Source organism: Ciconia boyciana, chromosome 5 (assembly GCF_034638445.1).
Source record: "Ciconia boyciana chromosome 5, ASM3463844v1, whole genome shotgun sequence".
Taxonomy (NCBI): Eukaryota; Metazoa; Chordata; class Aves; order Ciconiiformes; family Ciconiidae; genus Ciconia; species Ciconia boyciana.
Window position 1 is genome coordinate 58,043,405 of NC_132938.1, and position 20,199 is coordinate 58,063,603.

At 41.7% G+C, this 20,199-nt stretch overlaps 1 protein-coding gene across 3 annotated transcripts in view; it reads left to right on the forward strand.

Annotated features, from left to right (window-relative positions):
• Positions 1-4,184: 4,184 nt before the first annotated feature.
• NPNT (nephronectin) overlaps positions 4,185-20,199 on the forward strand; it is a 54,237-nt gene continuing 38,222 nt past the window's right edge. For 2 of the 3 annotated variants that reach the window (XM_072863075.1, XM_072863077.1), the window contains exons 1-3: positions 4,185-4,461; positions 5,950-6,050; positions 14,217-14,267. In XM_072863075.1, coding sequence (XP_072719176.1) covers positions 4,391-4,461; positions 5,950-6,050; positions 14,217-14,267 — 223 coding nt within the window. In that variant the 5' untranslated portion in view covers positions 4,185-4,390. The remainder of the gene's footprint in view (positions 4,462-5,949; positions 6,051-14,216; positions 14,268-20,199) is intronic. The other variant, XM_072863076.1, reaches the window with a different exon arrangement.

Sequence of the window (20,199 nt, forward strand, 5' to 3'; positions counted from 1 at the left end):
CACATTCTTGCATGCGTTGTTTAACTGTATTGTGCCAGTTGCCACTCTGTCACGCTTGCCATCCCAGAAGCAGCAGTTATCATCACCACCTTTACCCTCCCTGCAGCAGAATTAGCAAGCCGCAGTCTTTAGAGCGTTTCTTCACTCTCTGCCATCTTATCACCAAAATTCAGATGTGCCTTTATCGCTTACGATGTAGAATAGAGCAATAGAATGTATACCTACGGCTTCATCCCCTGGGAAATTCTAGAGAATTCAGGACCTAATGGGCTTTCTAGTGGCACAGGCAACTGCAAGTATTTTAAGACTCTTCCTCTGCTCTCAACACAGAGTATCTTACCAAGTTTAGGGTCTTGATTTTCACAGAAGGGTCTCAACCTGAGCTCAATGTATCCATGAGACTGAAAGTCTGAGATGAGGATCATGGCTGATAGTGTGGCTTCTTTGGCACAAGTTACATAAAGATCTTATGGGGGAAAGGAGAAGAGTAAAACAAGCATGGTGGGAAGGGTCACTATGCTTGCATAAAATAAACACTTTTCCAGGCAAAATTTACCTTCCTATTTGCAATTGCTGCATGTGTTTTGACTTTTTCATATGCAAAGGTACAGCATTGCTGTTCAACATCCTATGTCTTCCTCTGTGTTTCTGCTTCACTGTTGCTAATTTGCAGCTAAAAACCTGACTATCATGTTGCACTCAGCCAAGTGTCTTATAAGTATCTTTAAAAAAGCTTTCTTGGACACTTGTTCTTTTGTCCGTGCTCCACTTCATCCTCTGCTTGGTAGCTGGGTATGTGCTAGTCATCCATCTGCTGGACTTTTATTGCTAATGTCTTGCTGAACGTCAGGTCAGCCCACCCTATGGCTTCAACATTTGCCAGGCTTACATACTGCTTCACTAAACATAAGGCACAAAAGTGCTTCTAGTAATACTTCCAACAACTTCTCCATCTCCATCTTCTATATAATACCTTGATGCACACCCACACAGCAGTGGGGTATGGAAGACAACTTTATACACCTTTAACTTGTCAAGGGATTTGGTTCTTTGCCAGCCTCCTCAGTAATCCTTCTAGTGTCCTGGAGATGAGAAACTACCTCATTCAGAAAACTCCACTGGCATTGATAAAGTATTGCCAAAATAAATGAATTCATAAATGACTGGATATTCAGTCCCATTGATGGGTATGGAAGTGCAATACATGATCCTTCAGTGGCTAGTTAACTATTTTTTCAGGCTGATGTTCCAAAACAAATTGTAAAGGCAGCAGAAGTTAACCAAGAGCAGACAATCTTAATTGGAGTAGGCACCACGTCTGACCAGCACACTACTATTAACATACAAGAGTGCCAAACTGTGAGAGACTGAAAGAGTTAATGTCTCAAACATTGTGGAGAGATGAGGGGTGATTTGCATGGCGACGGCTAGCATGGGATGGGGAGAGCTTTTCGGAGGAGAGACTAAAAGAGGTACTGTCTTGTGAGACACTGAAAGAGGTACTGTCTCAAACATTGTATCGAGATACAGTGCAGCAAGTCGGCTAGCACGGGATGAGAAGAGCGCGTTGGAGGATGCAGAGTTACCATCTATAGCCAGAGGTCACACAGAGTTTTATCTAAGGAATGGGCCTACAACCACCCGAAACTTGGAATGAAACTCCTCGCAAACCACCCCCCCGGCCCCCCCCGCGCCTGCAACCCTTTGAGGACCAGAACAACCTAAGTCCTCCAGGGGTGTGACCTGAGGCAGGGATTAGAGTATAAAGAGACACCTTCCCCAGGGAACGGTGTGCACCCATCACCGGAGGATTGCCACGTCTGTCACCGTCATCGCGGGATCCAAGGGTGGTGATAACTTTCCTTTTCTTTATCCTCCTCTCTTCTCTTTTCCTTTTCTCACTTTTCTTTTCCTCTACTCTTCCACTATACATATATCTGGGCATATGAGTTTTGTATGAATTGTGACAGGTTGCCTGGAAAATAGCTCCATTGCCAAATTGCCTCTGTTTGTTCGCTGAGCTTGCTAGTTCATTAAGTTTGTAGTTTGCTAGTTAATAAAGTTGCTAGTCTGACTGTTCCTCTGAGTCATTGTCGTGACTCTACCGGCCTGTGGCTCTGATGAGCAGAGATCGGCCTTTGTCGGTACACAAATCCCCGGGGAATCAAAAAGATTCACCCATCTCGCAACCCACCGAGTGGGACGAGACACAAACAGGCTGCTGAGGAAATCTTAAATACTGAGTGCAGTCTGGAGAAATTAAATGATCTTACTGTCATTTGTGAGTATACATGCTTTAAAGGAGTAGCATGTGCTTTAAAGTTGCTGTGTACATAAGTCCCACTATGCAGCATTGCATGAAAGGAATTGATTTTATGACATGTCCCTGTGGACATCAGAGGGAGTGTGTCAGGTTGCCCTAGACCTTAATTCACAGTGAAGTTCAAATGTTGCTTTTGGCACCTCTCCTGAACTTGGCTGCGGTGTAATTTGTGGACACTTTTTTTCTACAAGTTGGAGAGATGGAGGCTGATCCTGTCATCAGAAGTCCCTGTGATTATCACGAATGGGATTTCTCCCCTTTTGCCCATAAAATCTTGACAGTGAATTCATTCTGCATGGTCTGTTATCCCACATCACACATCCAAATGAAAAAAAAAAAAGTGATCAATCAGTCAAGAGCTGGAAGTCAGCTCTATATTTCAGCAAGAATCTAATCTGAGCCAGATGCTCTCCTGTCTTTCCCAAATGCCACTGTGTCATTGTCTTCATTGTTTGGCTGTCAGCTTCTCATGTGAATGAAAGGGAACCAGGTTTGGTCCTTGGTGCAGTTTTTATATGAGTCCTCTAAGGGGGCTTGCTTGTTATCTAAGCATAGGTAATGAGCACCTTGCAGCATCATCACCTTGTAGCTTTTACAGTTGTTCTCTGTGACTGAAAAGTGCTGGATGGATGCTGTGGACAGAAGGCTTAGCGTGGGGAATGTATGGTCCTGAAAAGATGACAAAAAGAGGGGAAAGAGCATTGGAGGGGCCGTTCTGCTGCAAACTTGAGCAGAAAGTGGTAAAACCACTCTGGGGAAGGCATTAATTTTCGGAAGCTCACTGGCACAATTTGTATCTTGTGCAAAAAGTAGTTACCTTTGTGTAGTGTTGTTTGAATTACCTGTGGAGTGTTTTGAAGGTGGAAAATGCCCTGTACAAAACTACCAGCTCAAATCTAAAGCCTGAAGTCTTATTTGGCATCCAAATGCTCCCTAAAGGGTTTGGCTTTGTGTTACAGCACAACCTAGAAGATCTTTGTTTTCTGCTTCTAAGCTGCAGCCAGACCCTTGTAAGAACAGCTGATGAGCTTTAGCCTTGATGTAGACACAAATCAAAACCAATGCTGCAACCTAGTCCAAGTTGTCGGCCCCATCTGTCTGTAATCAGAGGGATCGCAGAGCAGCTTTGACCCTAAATTGGTGACAGGCTGTTATTAAAAGTGTCCCTCAGTAGGTCCCGAGAGCTGTAGAAACAAAGCCAAAATAACTGCTGTATTTTAGCATGTTAATGTAGAGTACAGATGCCGTCGTCAAGCGGTTGGTAGTGGTGCTAGGATGTTGTTACATGCTGTGTGGGTAATGTTCAAACTTGTTACTTTTTTCTTCAAGACAAGGGCTGGGACACCTTATGTCACACATGTCAGCAGCTGGGACACCTTATGTCACACATGCCAACATCTGAGAGCTATTAATAGGAGTGTTTGAGCCAGAAAAAAGAACACGCACACCTTGTAATTCTTTCGAAAAGCTTTATTGTGGGGGAAGTTCAGTTGGCAAAAGAAGGCCAAATCTTAACGCTCTTGGCTTTAGATGCGGACTTTGCTCGCAGAGAGGAGTGGGTGGCCATCCTGCTTCATGAAGTTCAAGCTAGAAAAGCTTATAAAAACAAAGCCCACCCTTCTTAGCGGCTTCGGACTGTGGTTTTCGCCTCCGACAACTCGCTCGGCCCCTGTCAGAAGGACCCGGGGGCTCGTTCCCACTAGCTCCTACACCGGGTGTACCGGTACACCCCCAAGGGGCCGGGCCCAGCCGGCGGGGCCGCGCTGCGGGCCGCCAGGTGCCCCCAGCGGGGAGGCGGGCGGCCCGGCCGCGGGCGCCTCTGCCGGGGGCGGGCGGCGCTGTCGCTCCCCGTGCAGCGCCTCCTCCGCCCGGCAGCGAGGCGGGCGGGCGGAGAGTGAGGGGCTCGCCGCCGCCGCTCCGGAGCTGTCGCAGCGCAGCCGGTGTCGGCGGCAGCCGGAGCCCCCGGCCCCGCAGTCCGCCTTGCAGCGCGGCCGTGGGGAGCGGCGCCGCTGCCCAGCCCGGGCCGCCTCGGCGGCCAGCCCGCGCGGCGGGAGAGCCCCGCCGGCCATGGAGCTCTCCCTGCGGCTGCTCCTGGCGTCCTGCCTCTCCCTGGGGGCGGCCGGGGAGTTTGACAGAAGGTAGGCGCCGGCTTCCGCGGGGTGAGCGGAGGGGCGGCGGTCGGGGGCCGGCCGGGGAAGTTGGTGTTTCCTCGGGCAGGTCAGAGCCCCCGCGGGGAGCGCGGAGGCAGCCCGGGCTCTCCCCCGGGCGGGCGCGGGGCTTCGGGGCCGGCGGCTGTAACGGCCCGCGGGCTGCTAACTGCCACCAGACCGCCGGGGCACGAAATGGCGGCGGGGGGCTCGTTACCGGCCCCCGGCGCTGCCTCCCGGCGAGGCGGCGGCGGCCGGAGCCCTCGGCGGGACTCGTCGCGGCGCTCCCGCCCCCCCAGCCGAGAAGAGGTGCCCGCGGGCGCGGCCGGCGGGCTGAGGGGCCAGGCGGGCCGAGCGCCCTGACCCCGCGCCCGGCCGCAGGTGGAGGCGCGGGGCCGGCGGGGCCGGTGCCGCTCCCGGCGGTCCCCGGGACGGACGCGCTCGGCCCCGTACCCCTCGCCCGTGGCCCGCGGAAAGCGAAGTGCCGCGCATTGCTCGGCAACCTAAACGTGGGCTTAGGGATAAGTTTATTGTTCTGGCAGCGTTGCGTCCTGCAAGAATTAAAAACAAAGCACTTCGCGTGCTGTAAAAATAAAATTAGTTTATTGACGCCTCGAGGCACTTGAAACAGAATACGGTGAAGACTGCAACTCAAGTTTTAACATGAAGCAAGGTGAAAATGAATGCTTGGAGAGCGTGTGCCTCGTGGGTTGTGCTGAGCCGTGTCAGGTGTAGTGAGCGGCTGGGAGGCTCGTTGGAGAACTCGGTGGGTGCTGCGGGGAGCGGGCTGCCCTGCGCGAGAGCTCTGTGCGTGTGTAAATCAGCCAGCATGACCCCCTCTCCCAGGATTTCTTCTCAGGATTTGTCGAAATGCAGTGTTCACGTTATTTCAGCGTGTCATTAAAAAACATTAACAATTTACACCAATGCTTTGTAATTGCTTGAGGCTGTGATATCTTTTCCTTGGAACAAGGGAAGACTACAGCTCTCCTTTTGTATTTAATTTCTATTCAACAGTTCAGGAAGCTTTTGTTTTTATTTTTTTTCCTTTAATGTTTCAGTGAGAAAATTTGGCCATGTATTGTGAAATAAACCAATGCTGAAACTTTATGATGGTGGTTTATTCTGTGTTATAAATTCTGTGTTTCAGACTTCTGAAATTATTCAATACCAGCCTGGGAGTGGCAGCAGTGAGCATATTGCAAAGCATGTCAGTTTTTTAAGGCTTTACAAAGTTACGCTAATTATCTTTTCTCCTCTTTGCCTATAGTCATTTACATTTTCTGAACTAAACACAGTATTAATGATAGAAATATCATAGACTCAGCTTAGACCAGTTACTGTTTTCAAAAAAAAAGGATATATATCTTCATGCAGGAGACGATTTTGCTGGTCTTTTTCTTTTGTTTTTCTTAATCTAGAATAATTTTATCTACTTTCAAAATGTTTCACCAGACTTTTTTGAACTGTCTTGTTCAGGTGGCCCAGACAAATAGTCTCCTCCACAGGACTGTGTCGGTTTGGAAGTAGAATTGACTGCTGCTGGGGCTGGGCCCGATTGTCCTGGGGACAGTGCCAACGTGAGTATCATTGCTGCTGGGGCTTCTAGTCACTTGTAGAAAGGGCTTGTACACACCTAGTCACGTCTTTCACGTGTTCTCACACGTTCTTACAACACAGGGCTTAGGCTTTTGCACGTGTGAGTCTGACTTAGAAGGATGTTGTCAGGCTAAAATTCTGTCTATTATTAACAGTACTAAAAATGATTGCAATCAAGTAAGGTGAACTTTAGTTAGGGCAATGAGAATTTGGGAATTTCTGTTTGGTTTCCGCTTCATTTCATGCTCTGGTCTAATGGTCTGACGTAACACTACACTGTGTCATGTTACAAGCACTGCAGGGCGACAATATTTGCATCTGAGAAGGAAACCCAAATTATTGACATTCCGCTTAGAAAGTCGATGGAAACGTTCCAATTAGTATTAAGTACAAACATTCTTTCAGTAACCCCAAACTAAGGGTATAAATCCGCCTGACAGCATCCTTTTACTGGGTCACACGTGAAGAGAAACATCTCTGAGATTCTCACATCTGTCTAGAATCTTTGAGAGAATTGCAGGATAACCAGGTAGCTAAGTCTTCATCATTAGCTACATCTTCAAAAGGTATTCTGTGGTGGCAGCTAGCACTGTATAGAAGTTAAAATTGTTAGGAATGTCATAGAGACCTCAGCTGGTTAAAATTACAGCCTTTGATACTGGGAATGTTTGCTCATGTGTTTAACAGTGCATACATGAGTGATATCCCCTAAGTTTTTGCAGGAGTGAACCTATAAATACATTTTTTTTTTATTTAGATGAATTTTTTTTTTTATTTAGATGAAAATATCTGCAAACTAGATCCTTTTCTGCCAAGCCATTTTTAAAGTAAAACAGGTATTAAATACTGTAAGTTGCTTAGTCTGCAGGGCAGTGACTGTAGGTGGCAAATATTAGGCAAAAGACAGAAATAGCATTGGCAATGCAACTGTAGACTCTCAGCAAAGGTTTTGTTCCAATCTGTAAACAGCAAGACTGGCTTCTTCCTTCCCAGGTGTGTTAAAAACCCACAATGTTTAATAGGTATATAAGATAACCGGTAAAAAAGCTATGTAAAGTACTTCTGGAACATAACATCCCTGATATGTTTTTTTGATGCAGAGTTCTCAGGCTGATATCTCTTCAAGCCATACCATGAGTCATTTTGATTTTTAGGGCTGTAGTTGGTAACACGTAGTCCTTTCCTTGGGATGAATGTTTATAGAGAAGGAAGGAGAATGTGAAATAGGTTGATTGAGGCTACTCCAGAGATGATAGAATCTCTGTCCATCTTTCATAACATAGTTTTATTTGAAAACCATTGAGTATTTAAATGTTTGAGGCTATGAAGGCTTAACTGGCAAGTATCAATAATTCACATTGTTTAAAAAAAAAAGGAAAGGCAACAACAAAACCAAAAAAAATCCAAAACACTGAAAGGGTCTCACTGTGGCCCTTTTCTTAGACAAGTTCTCCTGTGTTGTGACTCATTGCAGCTCATGTTTAGGTAGAGGTCAATTTCTGTTATATTTGTCCTTTAATTTCTCACTATTACCAAGTCTGATTTAGGGTTACATTTTTATGATCTTGGGAGACAGGAATAGCATAAAGTGATACTACCAAAAGATTCGTAACTCAAAGTTGAAAACGAGACAAAAGTAATAATACACAGAAAGTATTTTTTACTCTTTGAATTTTGTCAGTAAAGTCATTTGTAGTGCCAACTTTTTCAGATACCATAAATGCTCTTTTTTTAAGGCTAAAGCCAGGTGAATTCTCAGCTCCTTCCACTGCATTTTAGTCCATTATTCACAGATTTGTTCTCCATGCACATTTCCAAGAAGTGCAGAGGTGGATTTTATGTGGTCATCTCCAGTAGTTGGGACCAGACTTTCAAAAGAATACAATTTTCACTTAGGTGTCTAAATGCATTTTTTTCCCATTTTTTTCACACACTGGGTGCTGATAATTTTTGAATCGCTGGTTCAGAAGAGTCTCAAACATTTGAGTGAAGAACTTATTAAAAGCTTAGCAGCTCCTTCTAGTTTTTAAATGGGAGCCAAACTCTTAGGAAAATAAAGCAAGAAAATCTGCCCCAGTTGTGAGTGGTGAAAATTCCAGTCATATCACAGAGTGGGAGATTACACTAAATGAAAGTGAATCTTTCTAGTGCTTGCAGCCAAATAGAAAATCTGTAGTCAACTCTCCACCTTGGGAATGTGGCATTCTGTATGAAGGATTAACCTGGCATGGAAGGCAGCATTCCTGGCCTCAAAGGAAAACTTGAGTGTTTTAGTGTACAAAGGGATATCACTGAAAAATTTCCAAAAAGCCAAATGCACAATTATTTCTCCTGCTTTCTCTGTGGAGAAAGGCAAACCTCTTAGTCCTGTCCCTGAAATGAGTGGCATAAATACATGTCAGACTTTCTGTACTAGATGTATGTTTTCTTTGCTGTTTCTAGAATAAATTGTATTTGCACAATGAAAACAAGTATAGAGTCAGACTTAAAAATTAGTAGTAAGACCTAATTTACAAATAAGTCCAAAAAAGAAGCTGTAAATATTCAGGCAATAATGCTGAGCTCTTTATTAGTGAGCTTGAACTGCTTTTCTCAAACTAGTTTGAGCAATCCTTGGTATGCCTGCAAGTGCTACAGCACCTTTGGACTCTCACCTGCTTACTCATGCATAGTGTACTATGAAGGCACTGATCACCTCTGAATTTATCTTTATGACGACAAATGTAAGGCGAGAGCCATGCTGGAGCCAGAGTGTAGCAAGAATATCAGCTCTGATACGTGACAGGGTTGTCCCAGTTTATGGAGACCTCTGAACCATGATGAGGCGTGGGCAAGTGATTGCTAACGTACCTGGATACATTTTCTGCTGTCCAGCTGAGCTGCTCCACCAAACACGCGTGGCCATGCCTTCTGCCCACGGCTATTGAGAAAAAAATGTGTTAGTTTAAACCAACTGTGTGATTTAAGGTAATGGTTTAATTGTGACAGAGGTTTAAGCCTGTATGTCAGCTCTAACAGGGTAGGATTGTGGCACAGCTGCCAAGTGGTAACTCATTAAGCCTTGGTAACTCAGCGCTCCTGATCTTCCATCCGTAATCCATCCACACAGTTGCAAATGGAAACTGAAATGTGTTAGCTAAACTTGCTTTTGTGAAGGGTGGAGTAATTCCTTTTATGTCCCTTTGACTGACAAAGGAGTGCACATAGAGCATAATCGTGCTTACTGCTGCTTAGTCAGCATAACTCAGCTGTCTCTTTCACTCTTACAAACATGTAGGAAGAAGTTGAAATCAGGCCCCTCCTTTAATTTACACTCTTCCTTTAAAACATCCTCTGTCTCCTGTTAATAAATGACACCAGTCAAGACTTGTACATGTAGGGAAGTGCATTGGAGGTCTGATCTGTCTGTAAACTTGCTTCCAAAGCCTGTCAGTGTCAGCTGTAACATCTCAGCTAGTAGAAATATTCTCTCTTCAGTGATGTGAAATTGCCTTCCCAAATGCTCTTTCTGATTCCAGCAAATGCACTTAAGTGTCCCTCCAACTGAAATAATCAAGAACTTTGAAACAGGTTGGGTTTTTTTTTTTTCTTCCTTGCAGGTTGTGAACAGCAAAGTGAGATCCATGTGTAGGCAACTAGATCCATTTTGAGACTGTTACAAATACAGCCATATTTTCAAAGGGGCTGAACAAATGTAACTCAAATAAATTCATTGGAATTTCTAAGTCCTTGTAAATTGAAAATCCATCCACACTTACTTAGTGGCCTAAACTAGTTTTAGAATGGTGGATATATTCCATCACTAACGTAACTGAGTAGCCTTTCTGAGGTTTGGATCTGGTATGTAAACCAGGTTTATAGGTTAAACCTGGTGTGTAGAAAGGCTAATTTGGAAGCAGCAGAAATGTTGTTTAAGCAACAACTCTTAGTTCATGTGAAATAACTTCATCATCGGTAGAGCTGATCCTTTACACTGATGGACTCACAGCATCAGTGCTTTAAAGTTAGATGTTAAGTATCACGGTTGAAATTAGTCCAGAAATTCCATGTTGTTGCCCAGCCTTCAGGATTTGCTTGCACCTTAATAAGTAGTAGTGGGAGTAATAGCTGTAAGTGGCAGTAATCACACAAAAGCCTACTTTGTGAAAAATGGTATGTTGATAAAGTACCTGATGTGTGTAAAAATAGGGCTGTTGTCTTGCATTTTTGTGTGTTATTGTTGTGCCCACAGCAAAACTATAAGCCAGAGCAAAAGTGAGGCTGGCAAGAGTATCTTCTGGATTTCTTCTCTCAGAGTAGGGGGTTTTGACTTCCTGTGACAGACTTTTTGGTGAGAGCGGGTATCAACAATACATTGTTAATTCATAACTCCTTTTGCATTGTAAGGCAACTGCATCTGTGGTACTGAGTGTGTTGTCCTAACCCAGAATCCATTAAATGGGTTTTAAAGTATACAGGGAAAACCAAGTCAGGGCATGCATCATTGCACACATCTTGCACAAACGCACTTTTCTCTGTGCCAGCAGAAAAAATTTGCCTTAGGAAGTTGATTCAACTCTTTTGTGTGTGTTGTTCAGCATTAATTTTCATGGTTTGAAATACTTGAGGGAAGAGAATTTCCAGGAGTGGTAGGGCTGGAGCTGAGTTCTTTGAGCTGGATGAGAAATGTCAACTGCAGAACAGAAAACAGTCATGTCCATTCCTGTATTCTAACTACTGTAGTCTAGAAGACCTGCTGAAGCCTGTCATCTCATCCCCCTAATAAGAGGTCTGTGACAGTATTCTGCAGGGATGGCTGTCTTCCTGAGTGTTTCTCAAGGAAAGGATAATCTGGGCCTTGTTGCCCAAGTGTCTCTGCTAGGTCAGAGGTAGGCCAAGCAGCAGGAAAGTCCTTGGAACTGCTGCTGACTGACCCTTGCTGATAATCCAGTGTACAGAAATCAACTGTGAATATATGCTCACATACTGAGCTCTGGAACCTGCTTAGCCTGTCAGAAAACTAAAATATGGATAAGAGATGCACTCATTTCATGCAGAGACCTATGTGGGAAGTAGTGTGATGCTTTTCATACCTCAGTATGAAAGTGGAAGTTCTTCCCTTAGTTTCCAACAGGCCATGCTAGGGGTTATTAGAAAAACAGTGGTTCTTCGTGGACGTTTTTGCCACTAATCCATCTTGGTTCCCTGAAAGTTATTCTTAGAACTAATGGTCTATCTGCCTTGCTTTTAGCTGGCTTACAAATATCTCTGTAGTTCTTTCAAAAGCTATAAAAATGGTTTCCACATGCGTGTGTCTTTCATGAACAAAATACACCTGCTTTGTACTTGGCTGCATGTCTGTTTGTAATTGGTTTGTATGCTAGTTATATGTAGTCAAAGTACATTAAAGATGTAGGCTGCCTTTTGCTTCAAAATTTCAGCTGCAGTTTAACAGCCAAGAACTGTAGAAAGAGATACTACTTTAACATAGATTTAAAAGGTTAAGCAAGGGGTTTTTTTAAGAAAAGCAATATAAAATAGCTTGAATTCTTATTCTGGATTACAGTTTGGACAACTCCTTTGCTAGAGGTGATGGCAAAAATGGTTCCTTTTGCTGTGTTCGCATATGTACAAAATAGAAGATTGGATCTGCAGCTTCTATAAACGGATGCAGATCTACTGTCAGATCCTCTGTTGGCATGAGTTTGCATGACTGTTGGAGTCAGCAGAGTGTACTCTGAGATTTTGGCTGGTGGACAGAAAGTTTGACCGACAGAAGATGCTTAATAGGAATACAATCCCACTGAACATGGATTTTACAAGTAGTGATGTTATTTGATTACTTCACTCATTTCAATGTTGAATTCTCCTTAAACAATAACAAAGTCTATGAAGTCTGTCTTGAGAAGGGGCTATGAAGATGAGTGTGCTCTTTCAGAGCATCCATCTGTTGTAACTCCACCTGGTTAGCTCCCTGTGCTGAGGTTTGAGTGTTCTACCTAGGAAGCAAAACCAGAATAGGTCAGCAAAGTAGTTTCCCACCACCTTACGATAAACCCATGACAACTGGCTTAAAAGCCTAGGGACAGACCAATCAAGAAGATATACAGTAAAATAGCCCATTAGTAAAAGTATAACTCAAGCCATCAGTTTACACCTCCCCTTAGCATTGCATCATTAAAAAATGTTAATTGAAGGATGTCAGGTTAGCATTTAGATTTAGTCAAACCTAGTAGAAAGCATACTATTTCAGGAGGTTCTTAAGAGAACCTGCAAGAGAGAGAGGGGGGCTTGTGCAAGCTGATACAGCAGTTGCAGGGATAACCAAATGCTTTGCTGGGAATTGTGCATGCTGCTGCCTTCTTACAACAGTTGTGAAGAAACTTACACTGTCTATGCTGCTGCTCCTGTCCTAATGAGCTTAAAGACTGTGTATCTGTACTGTACTATCTATTTACAGAGATGCAAGATGGTGGTGGCGGGGCGGGGGAAGAGGTGGCTCTGCTCTCATTGATGCCTGGAAGGAGATTTTGTATAACCAACGATAATGTTGATGGGAGTTTACCCATATAAATCATCTCATACATCAATGGGAGAAGAGGCCATGAGCTGCTTAGGACTTCTGTTTCTTGTACATAACAATGCTTTCAGTGGAAATGGCAATTCTGTATAGTCCGAGATGCACAAAAATGAAACCATGATTTTGTCAATAATGAGCCATGAAAATACTGGCTTCCAGGAGGCTGACCCACTACCAGAAACCTCCTTAAAGTCAATAAGAGTTTTGTTACTGAATTTGTGGTTGCAAGAATACAGTCTATATTAATGCATTGTTTTGGTAATGTTTAATTAATATTGATATGCAGCATGTCTGCTTCTTATAAAATGGCCAATATTTTTGTGCATCCCTGGTGCTTTTCAAAGAAAAGACATTTTATACAGAATTGCAATACTGCTTTAATACTGCTATGCAAGAAAAAAATGAGGTTTTGCTATTTTTATTCAGTTGTTGGTTTTTTTTTTTAGTTTAGAAGCTTTATGCTTATAAAGAGTTATGACTTTACTATGTTAAAGATACAGTATCCTTTTCAGCTTCCCCACTGCATCCCTCCTGCACTTCATACATAGAATAATAGTTTTGCAGTCCAGTTTTTTCCAAGGAAATCTCAACAGTAACATGATTTGTCCATTTACAACTGTAGTATATTTGTATTTGGAGCTTCTCTCAAAGCCCAGCAGCAACCTGGGGAGCCTCCCTCCACTGTAACAAATGCTATGGGACTTTCTGGTTAAAACTAATTTAAACCAATATAAGTTGCAATCATAGCAAACCCTTAAGTGTTGGTCACATACTATTTAAAATACAAAGAGCTGCTGTTGCTCAAGTCCCAGTCTTTTATAATAAGGCTATGTAGCCTAACAAGCTATGCTGCTGACATTAATTTTATTGGCAAATAAATTGATTTAAAATAAGCCTGAAACATAAATCTGTGTTTCCATCTTATTTAACTTTTGTAGCATATCTAGTTTCATATGGTAGTAAGAGCTGAGAAGGTCTCTAAGCATTAGTTTTAATTTAGACGACAGTCAAAATTTAAACATTATAAAAATGACCAGTAAATTTATATGCCAGAATGTTTATTGGTTGCAGATGTTCAGATACTTATAAATGGGTGTAATTTTAATTACTCTCAAATTAGCATCCAGATGCTAACCCTTTATGTTTGCTCTGTGGAGACGCAGCATTAAAAGTATATACCTATATTTAAATGAAAGGATACTGTCTCTTTAAGAAAAGCATTTATGTTCTGTTGATGGAAACATTGAACCTAAACCATGAAACATGAGAATTTTTACAACTATGTACATATGAAACATGACAAAGTGTAGCTCCTTAGTTGATTGAATAAGAATAGCATCACGTCATTATATTTAATTACTCTTATGTGTCAGAATGTGTTTGTTAAATCTCATAATGAAATACTGATGTAAGGTATTTCCATTTTCAAATGTGTACCAGAATTTTTTTTATTTCAGAAAAGCTCTGAATGTTGAATGTGTGTAAGTCTCCAGGAATGTAACAAGTTGATAAAAATCCCAGCCAAGTCCATCCTCCTTACAGAAAAAAAAAAGCTGGAATGTCTTTTTTTTGGATATTTGTTTTGCAGCTTTCTACGTCTTAAGGCAGAGAATAGCCAGCCTAAGGTGCCAGCCCAAAGGTTAGCTGAACATATTTCTTGAAATAATTTTGGCAAGGTTATGACTTGGAGTTATGTCCTCTAAGTCGTAAGTTTACGTGAAAACTATAATACATGAGAAGAAGATGTAGATGCTCTTTTATTTTTTTTCCTTTTTTAAACATTTGATTTAGGGAAGATGAGGGGGGAAAGAAATTAACAGGGTTGTTTTATCCCAGTTGCCTATCCGATGAGATACTTATTTTTCTAAACTATTGCGCTTTTCCCTTTTCACTCTTTTCCTTTTTCTTTATTTTACCCTCAAGCCCAGGCAATATTTTTTCCCTTCCTGCAAATTGTTTATACTCCCAGCATCCTATTTACAAGCTGTCAGACATAGGAGGCCTAATTTGCTTTCACAGTATTGAATCGCATGCAGTGGGAGGGTAGTTTGGGATGGCTGAAGTACTTATTGCCCCCCGCTGCCTGCTTTGCACCTCCAATACAAGTTGTCATTCCGACAACCAGGGAACCTTTACAGCCCCTGCTCTACAGCAGTGTACAGCCTAGCTGTTAGAGCAAAATGAAATCAACACTAGTTTACATTGGTACCCAGGGTTGTAGGCTGCTGCTCCTTAGGAATTGATATGTCTTGTTTACTTACCCCTGTGGCGGGGAGTACCAGCCTTTAGAAAGGGGAGCAAAGCAATCAGCTGACCATCTGTCTGTGAAAGTCAGCTTTGTTACTGTGATACAGAAGTAACTGCTGAAGCCAGTGGGTGTTACGTGCTAATAAACAAAATAGCAATATGGCCCAGTTTGTTTTCTGCCACCACACACAGAGAGACTCATGCTACTCTGCTTCTACCTGCTGGAATTCAGTAGACAGAGAGAAAGATTCAGGTAATGAAAGGGCATTTGAGGTGATAAAACAGTATTCTTTAAGCAATTATCATGAGCCACTTGAAATGCAAACATGAAAAGATTGACAAAGCATTAAATATTTCTTGCTTTTCTAATTTTGCATTGTGTTAGATCAAATTTTCACTGATTTTTAAAAAGGGTATTTAAGTGCATAAGCATTAGATTATCTTTCACTGACTTCATTAAATCCCATTGATTTCAGTGTTACCCATGCTTAAGTTATGCATGCTTTTAAAAGTGCCGTTCTGAATAGCAAGGCATTAATGAACCGGGGTCTGGATTTGTGTATGCAGTTTAGAAACACATTTGGCAGCAGTCATAGGCAAGCAAAGAATTCAGTGCAATGAATAGCCCACGCTGGTTGCAGTTTGTCATGTTAATGTGCTGTTACCAGAATCATATGTGCAAACTGAGTAACTGATTTACCCAGGCAAATGTAATAGTTGTGCATGAAAAATTAAGAGCCACTTACTTAATGGAACTGTATGTTTTAGATGGAAGCTGAAGCATGCATTTTGACAACATTTGTTATCATGAATGTTACAAATAAGTGCCAGTAATTTGTGAAAAAATATTCAGGCATTAGATACTACCATTTTATCTGATGATATTATCAGCCTCTAGTTACAGAAGTTGGTCAAGGACATTTATTATCTTTCAAAAAATAGAGTAAGGAATGTTTTGCATATGAAGTTCTCTGAAAATTAATACCCAGCTGCCCTAGTCAGGCTTATTAAGCTCTGCAGAGATATATGTTGTGACTGCTACTACACTTATTTGGGAAGCAAAGTTATTTTTTCAGAAGTAATTCTGTAATGTGAGTTATGGGTATGACATGTTTTTACCACCTACTGATAACTGTGTGGTAGGTTAAGCTTTATGCATTTTCCTGCATTTGTATGTTGTTGAACAAAAAAGAAATATGTAACTCTGAAAGAGCTGCAGTGATTTATTTTACAAATTAGCTCGTACCTTTGGGATCCTAGATCAAAATTACTGTGAATACGGCAGATTTATTTTCCTGAGTGTGTGTTTATGCAATTGCATAATTTGCAAAGAATTGCAAAAAGTAAATAGAAGTAGACAGATGTGAGCTGAAGCTGGCTCTGAGGAAGAGAAGTATAGAACTTGAGGCTGCGGTCTGTTAGCACCACAGGAAAAAGAGAGCCAGTTTCAGGTGAAGGAGGAAGCATAGAGGAAAGCTTGTTTCACCAACATGCAAGTCTTGTTATAAAGTTGGCACTGGGAGAATGTAAGTAGCGATGTTACGATTGGAAGTCTGTTCTGCATTCAGCAGTACAAGAGGATCCACTAAAGGTTTGTGAAGCTGAATAGTATGTAATCATCTCTGGGCTGATGCACAAATTACTTTCTGTGTTTGGGCAAACTGAATTTTAAGGAGCTGGAATTTAGAGTCAGAATAAATAAGCAGCTATATGTTACTTGGGAAGAGAGGGCAGAAGCAAGGCCATTCAGGCAGGTGGTTGGCGTAGTTTGTTTCAGATGCAGGTATTCTTATGCACAGTTTTAGACTTCAGAGAGGTGAAAATAGAAGTTCAAGGACAGTTAGGACATCTGCAGTCTGGCATTTTGAGGCAGATTTGAGTGGAGGGATGCAGAAAGAGCTATTAAAGACTTTGAGGGCAACTTTTGTCAATGAAACCCTCTTGTGGGCATCAGGCAAGAAAGAAAACACAAGAAATAAGAAATAACTATTAAGGAACAGAAATTAAGAGGCAAAGCAGAGAAAAAGAATGTAAGAATTATACTTAAGGCTGTTTTGATGAAAGACATAGCTAGGAGGGTTGGAAAACCAAAGAAGAGATAAATTGGTAGAGATGCTCCACTAAGAAAGCTCAGGAATTTCCATTGTTGGCCACAAATGAAGAAGAGGAGTTAGGCAGATAGGAACCAGGCAGTGCAACCATCTGGTTAGGACTCCACCAAATGGTGTTTGGTAGTCAAGAAATAAATCATTAATGTTAAAATTCTAGATGAGGAGGAATAGAGGGTACAGCATGTGGTAGTCACCCATGCCCTCAAAAGGTGGGCAGCTTAGTGCAGAGGAACGGACACAACCTGAGGGGGACTTCCAAAGCAGTTCTGAGGGAACTGTGTGCAGGGAGAAAATACAGATGAAATTTCAAAACCCCAACATTATAGACCCATAATGAATTGATCGACTGTGTTTTTAATTTATTATATTTATGCAACAATTAAAAAATAATAATTCAGAATGATTGAGTCATGCTCAGACACCACCAGCAGCTAGTAGTGGCTGAGAAGATTGGTGGCTTCTGGCTTTTACACAAGCATAACACGTGCTAACAGCATATGAATTTCACCAGAAATTCTTTCTCCCTCTCTCCCACATTTGGAAAAAACCCCAACCCTAAGCCCAAACCACTCATTCATGTTTTGATTCCTGGTGTTACTTTTACAGGAAGTTTAATTTGGCCTGAAGTTTAAGCAAGACTTAAAATGTGGTATTTATAATCTTATTTTGGAGGAAAAGGTAGTTCTTGCCAACCTTTAAAATAGGTACTCTGTTAGATTTATGGCCAAATGAAAGGCTTTAGGATACCTCCTTGACTCCATTGAAGTTGGTGGGAACTGAGACAGAGCAAGTCTTCATATCTGGCCCAAAAAAAGAATTTAAAATGATCAAACTGAAGTGAATAATCATGAGACCAGAGTTCATTTGCTGATATTATTTGAATGAATTTGGGCAACAAAATGAAATGTAAAGTTTAGTTGTAGTTTATTCTATGGCCTAGATAATAGGCAGCAGTTGACTAAAGATGAAAATAGCTGTGCTTAGGATCTTTCTGTCTATCTCAGTCCACCTTACTACCCAATGGGAGTGCCAGTGTACATGCTTTCAGAGAGGAATCCTTGGAGAAATGGTAGGTCTTTGTTGATATTGATTCAACAATAAATTAGCGATCTTGGTTTTGGTGGCATGTGTCTATACAAGTGTACTTTTAACTTTTGTTTAAAACAATTACTATTATAAAGAGTAGAAAGTTTTTGCTTCTTTTTGGCAACCTTTTCAGAGTCTTATCTTCTGGACTTCATTGCCCTAAGTATGTAAGAGGGTGACTTTCTCAGCCTGGTGTAACTCTCCACTGCCTACATTTCCTTCTTGCCTAGTAGGGAAGTCAGTGTTACGTAGCAGACTGAAGTCCATGGTCGTGGCTTATTTCAGCCATTGTAAATGTGAGTTGATTGGAGGGAAATGATGTTCTATTGGTTGTTGTGGTCAGTTGTGGGGGAATTTTTTAATTGTCAAGATGCAAAGAATATTAGTTGGGAGACTTTTTCCCCCCACTACTCATGAGTCTAATTGTGTTCAAAAAAATGGATAAACTCCATGTGTTTGTGTGTGAGCAGAGCAACTGAAATATCCTATCCTATCCTATCCTATCTGGAATTTTGCAAAAAAAAAGAAGTGGAGTGGAAAATTCAAAGAAAAAACTCAGTCACATCAGCATGCATAGTATATGCCTAGACTTATACCAAACAGCTAAAATAATTGCCTGCTATTAAAAGAAATGCTGAAAGTCAGGCTCAAGCTTATTCTTATACCTGGATCTCATTGTTGACCATGTTCAGATAGAACCCTTCGGGAGTCAGCGAGTGTATCTCTGCTGCCGTCCAGGGGCAGCTCTTCCTTTGGAGAAGGGAGTATTTTGCAGGCTGCAGATGGCAGAGCCCGAGCCAGCCCACCTCTCTGGGCCTGGTGACTCTGGTGGAGGTCAGTGGGAAGGGCATATAGATGTCGCCAGTGGAACCCCAGCCAGGTGTGCAGACTTGGCTGAAAGCCATCTGCTTCTTAAGTCCTGAGCACCGTGCAAAGCCCTGTTCAAGTTAATGGGAGGATATGCAAATTGCTTGGTGAGGGTGGCTTGACTCCTGATCGGAAATGCTGTGGGATGTATCTGTGGCATTGGCTGAGCTACAGATGTTGCTAAGCTTACTGCAAAGCACTAATTCTTCTTACTGCAAAGCAAAAATTCTTCGGTTGTAACGTTGTATTGAATTTCAGCAGCTGTGTATAAGATGCGTAATACTTAACTAGCCAAAGTGCACAGAATGTACTCTTATAAACAGGATTTCTTCAAGTACAGCGTTTGGCAGCAAACATAGGTTTCCAAATACCTGTTTAATGTGCAAAAAAAGCATTTTGTGATGACTTTGACTTCATGGATAGTAGTTTGCTAATCATTAGGATACTTTCCTTGTGGTAGTAGAGATTCTTGAGCTGTAGACTGCTGAGGGGCTGAGATCTCCTTTAACTGAGACTTTTAAATTAAAACAGAAAAGAGAGAGATCTGTCGTGATTTAAGTGCATTTCTTAATTATATCTTGAGACTAGGAGGTAGACTAGATCGGGAGTTACCCACCTGTATGTCATACAAGACATTAAATACTGCATAGTATGGAGCTAAGTTTGTTGAGATGTATTGGACTAGATGATCTCTTGCAGATCCCATAGATCCGATTGCTTGATTTAATAACCTGGCCTATGTTACATGTTTAATATCTGTAGACAGTTGTATATTATTTGTTTTAAACAAATGCTAATACATAATTTTTGTTCTAGTATGATATCTGACCTACTTGGTTAACTGAGAGAATTAAGCAAAACATCTGATTTGACCTTCTGAATTAGAGGAACATTTTCATTTCTAACTGAAATGAAAATCTCATTTATTTCATTACTGAATTTTATAAGGCTTTTTGTCTTCAAGTATGAGGTCTTTTTTTCTTTATCTGAGCTGCTGCTAATTTACAATCTATGCAATTGAGGGAGGGACCAAGACTTTAAAAAAGTCAGCTAAACTAAAGTTGCCACAGGTTCAGCTACTGAACTGTAACACTTCACTCCAAGCTGATCCCATGGTGCTTTGTGTTTTTTAAAGAGTAATTATTACCTAACTGTATCTCACTCCACAACATGGATTTTCTCTGAAGTGCAGTTGAAATTTCATGGAAGCTTTCAAAAACATATTTATAGTAATTTCTGTTTCTCTACTGTAGTTTAGAT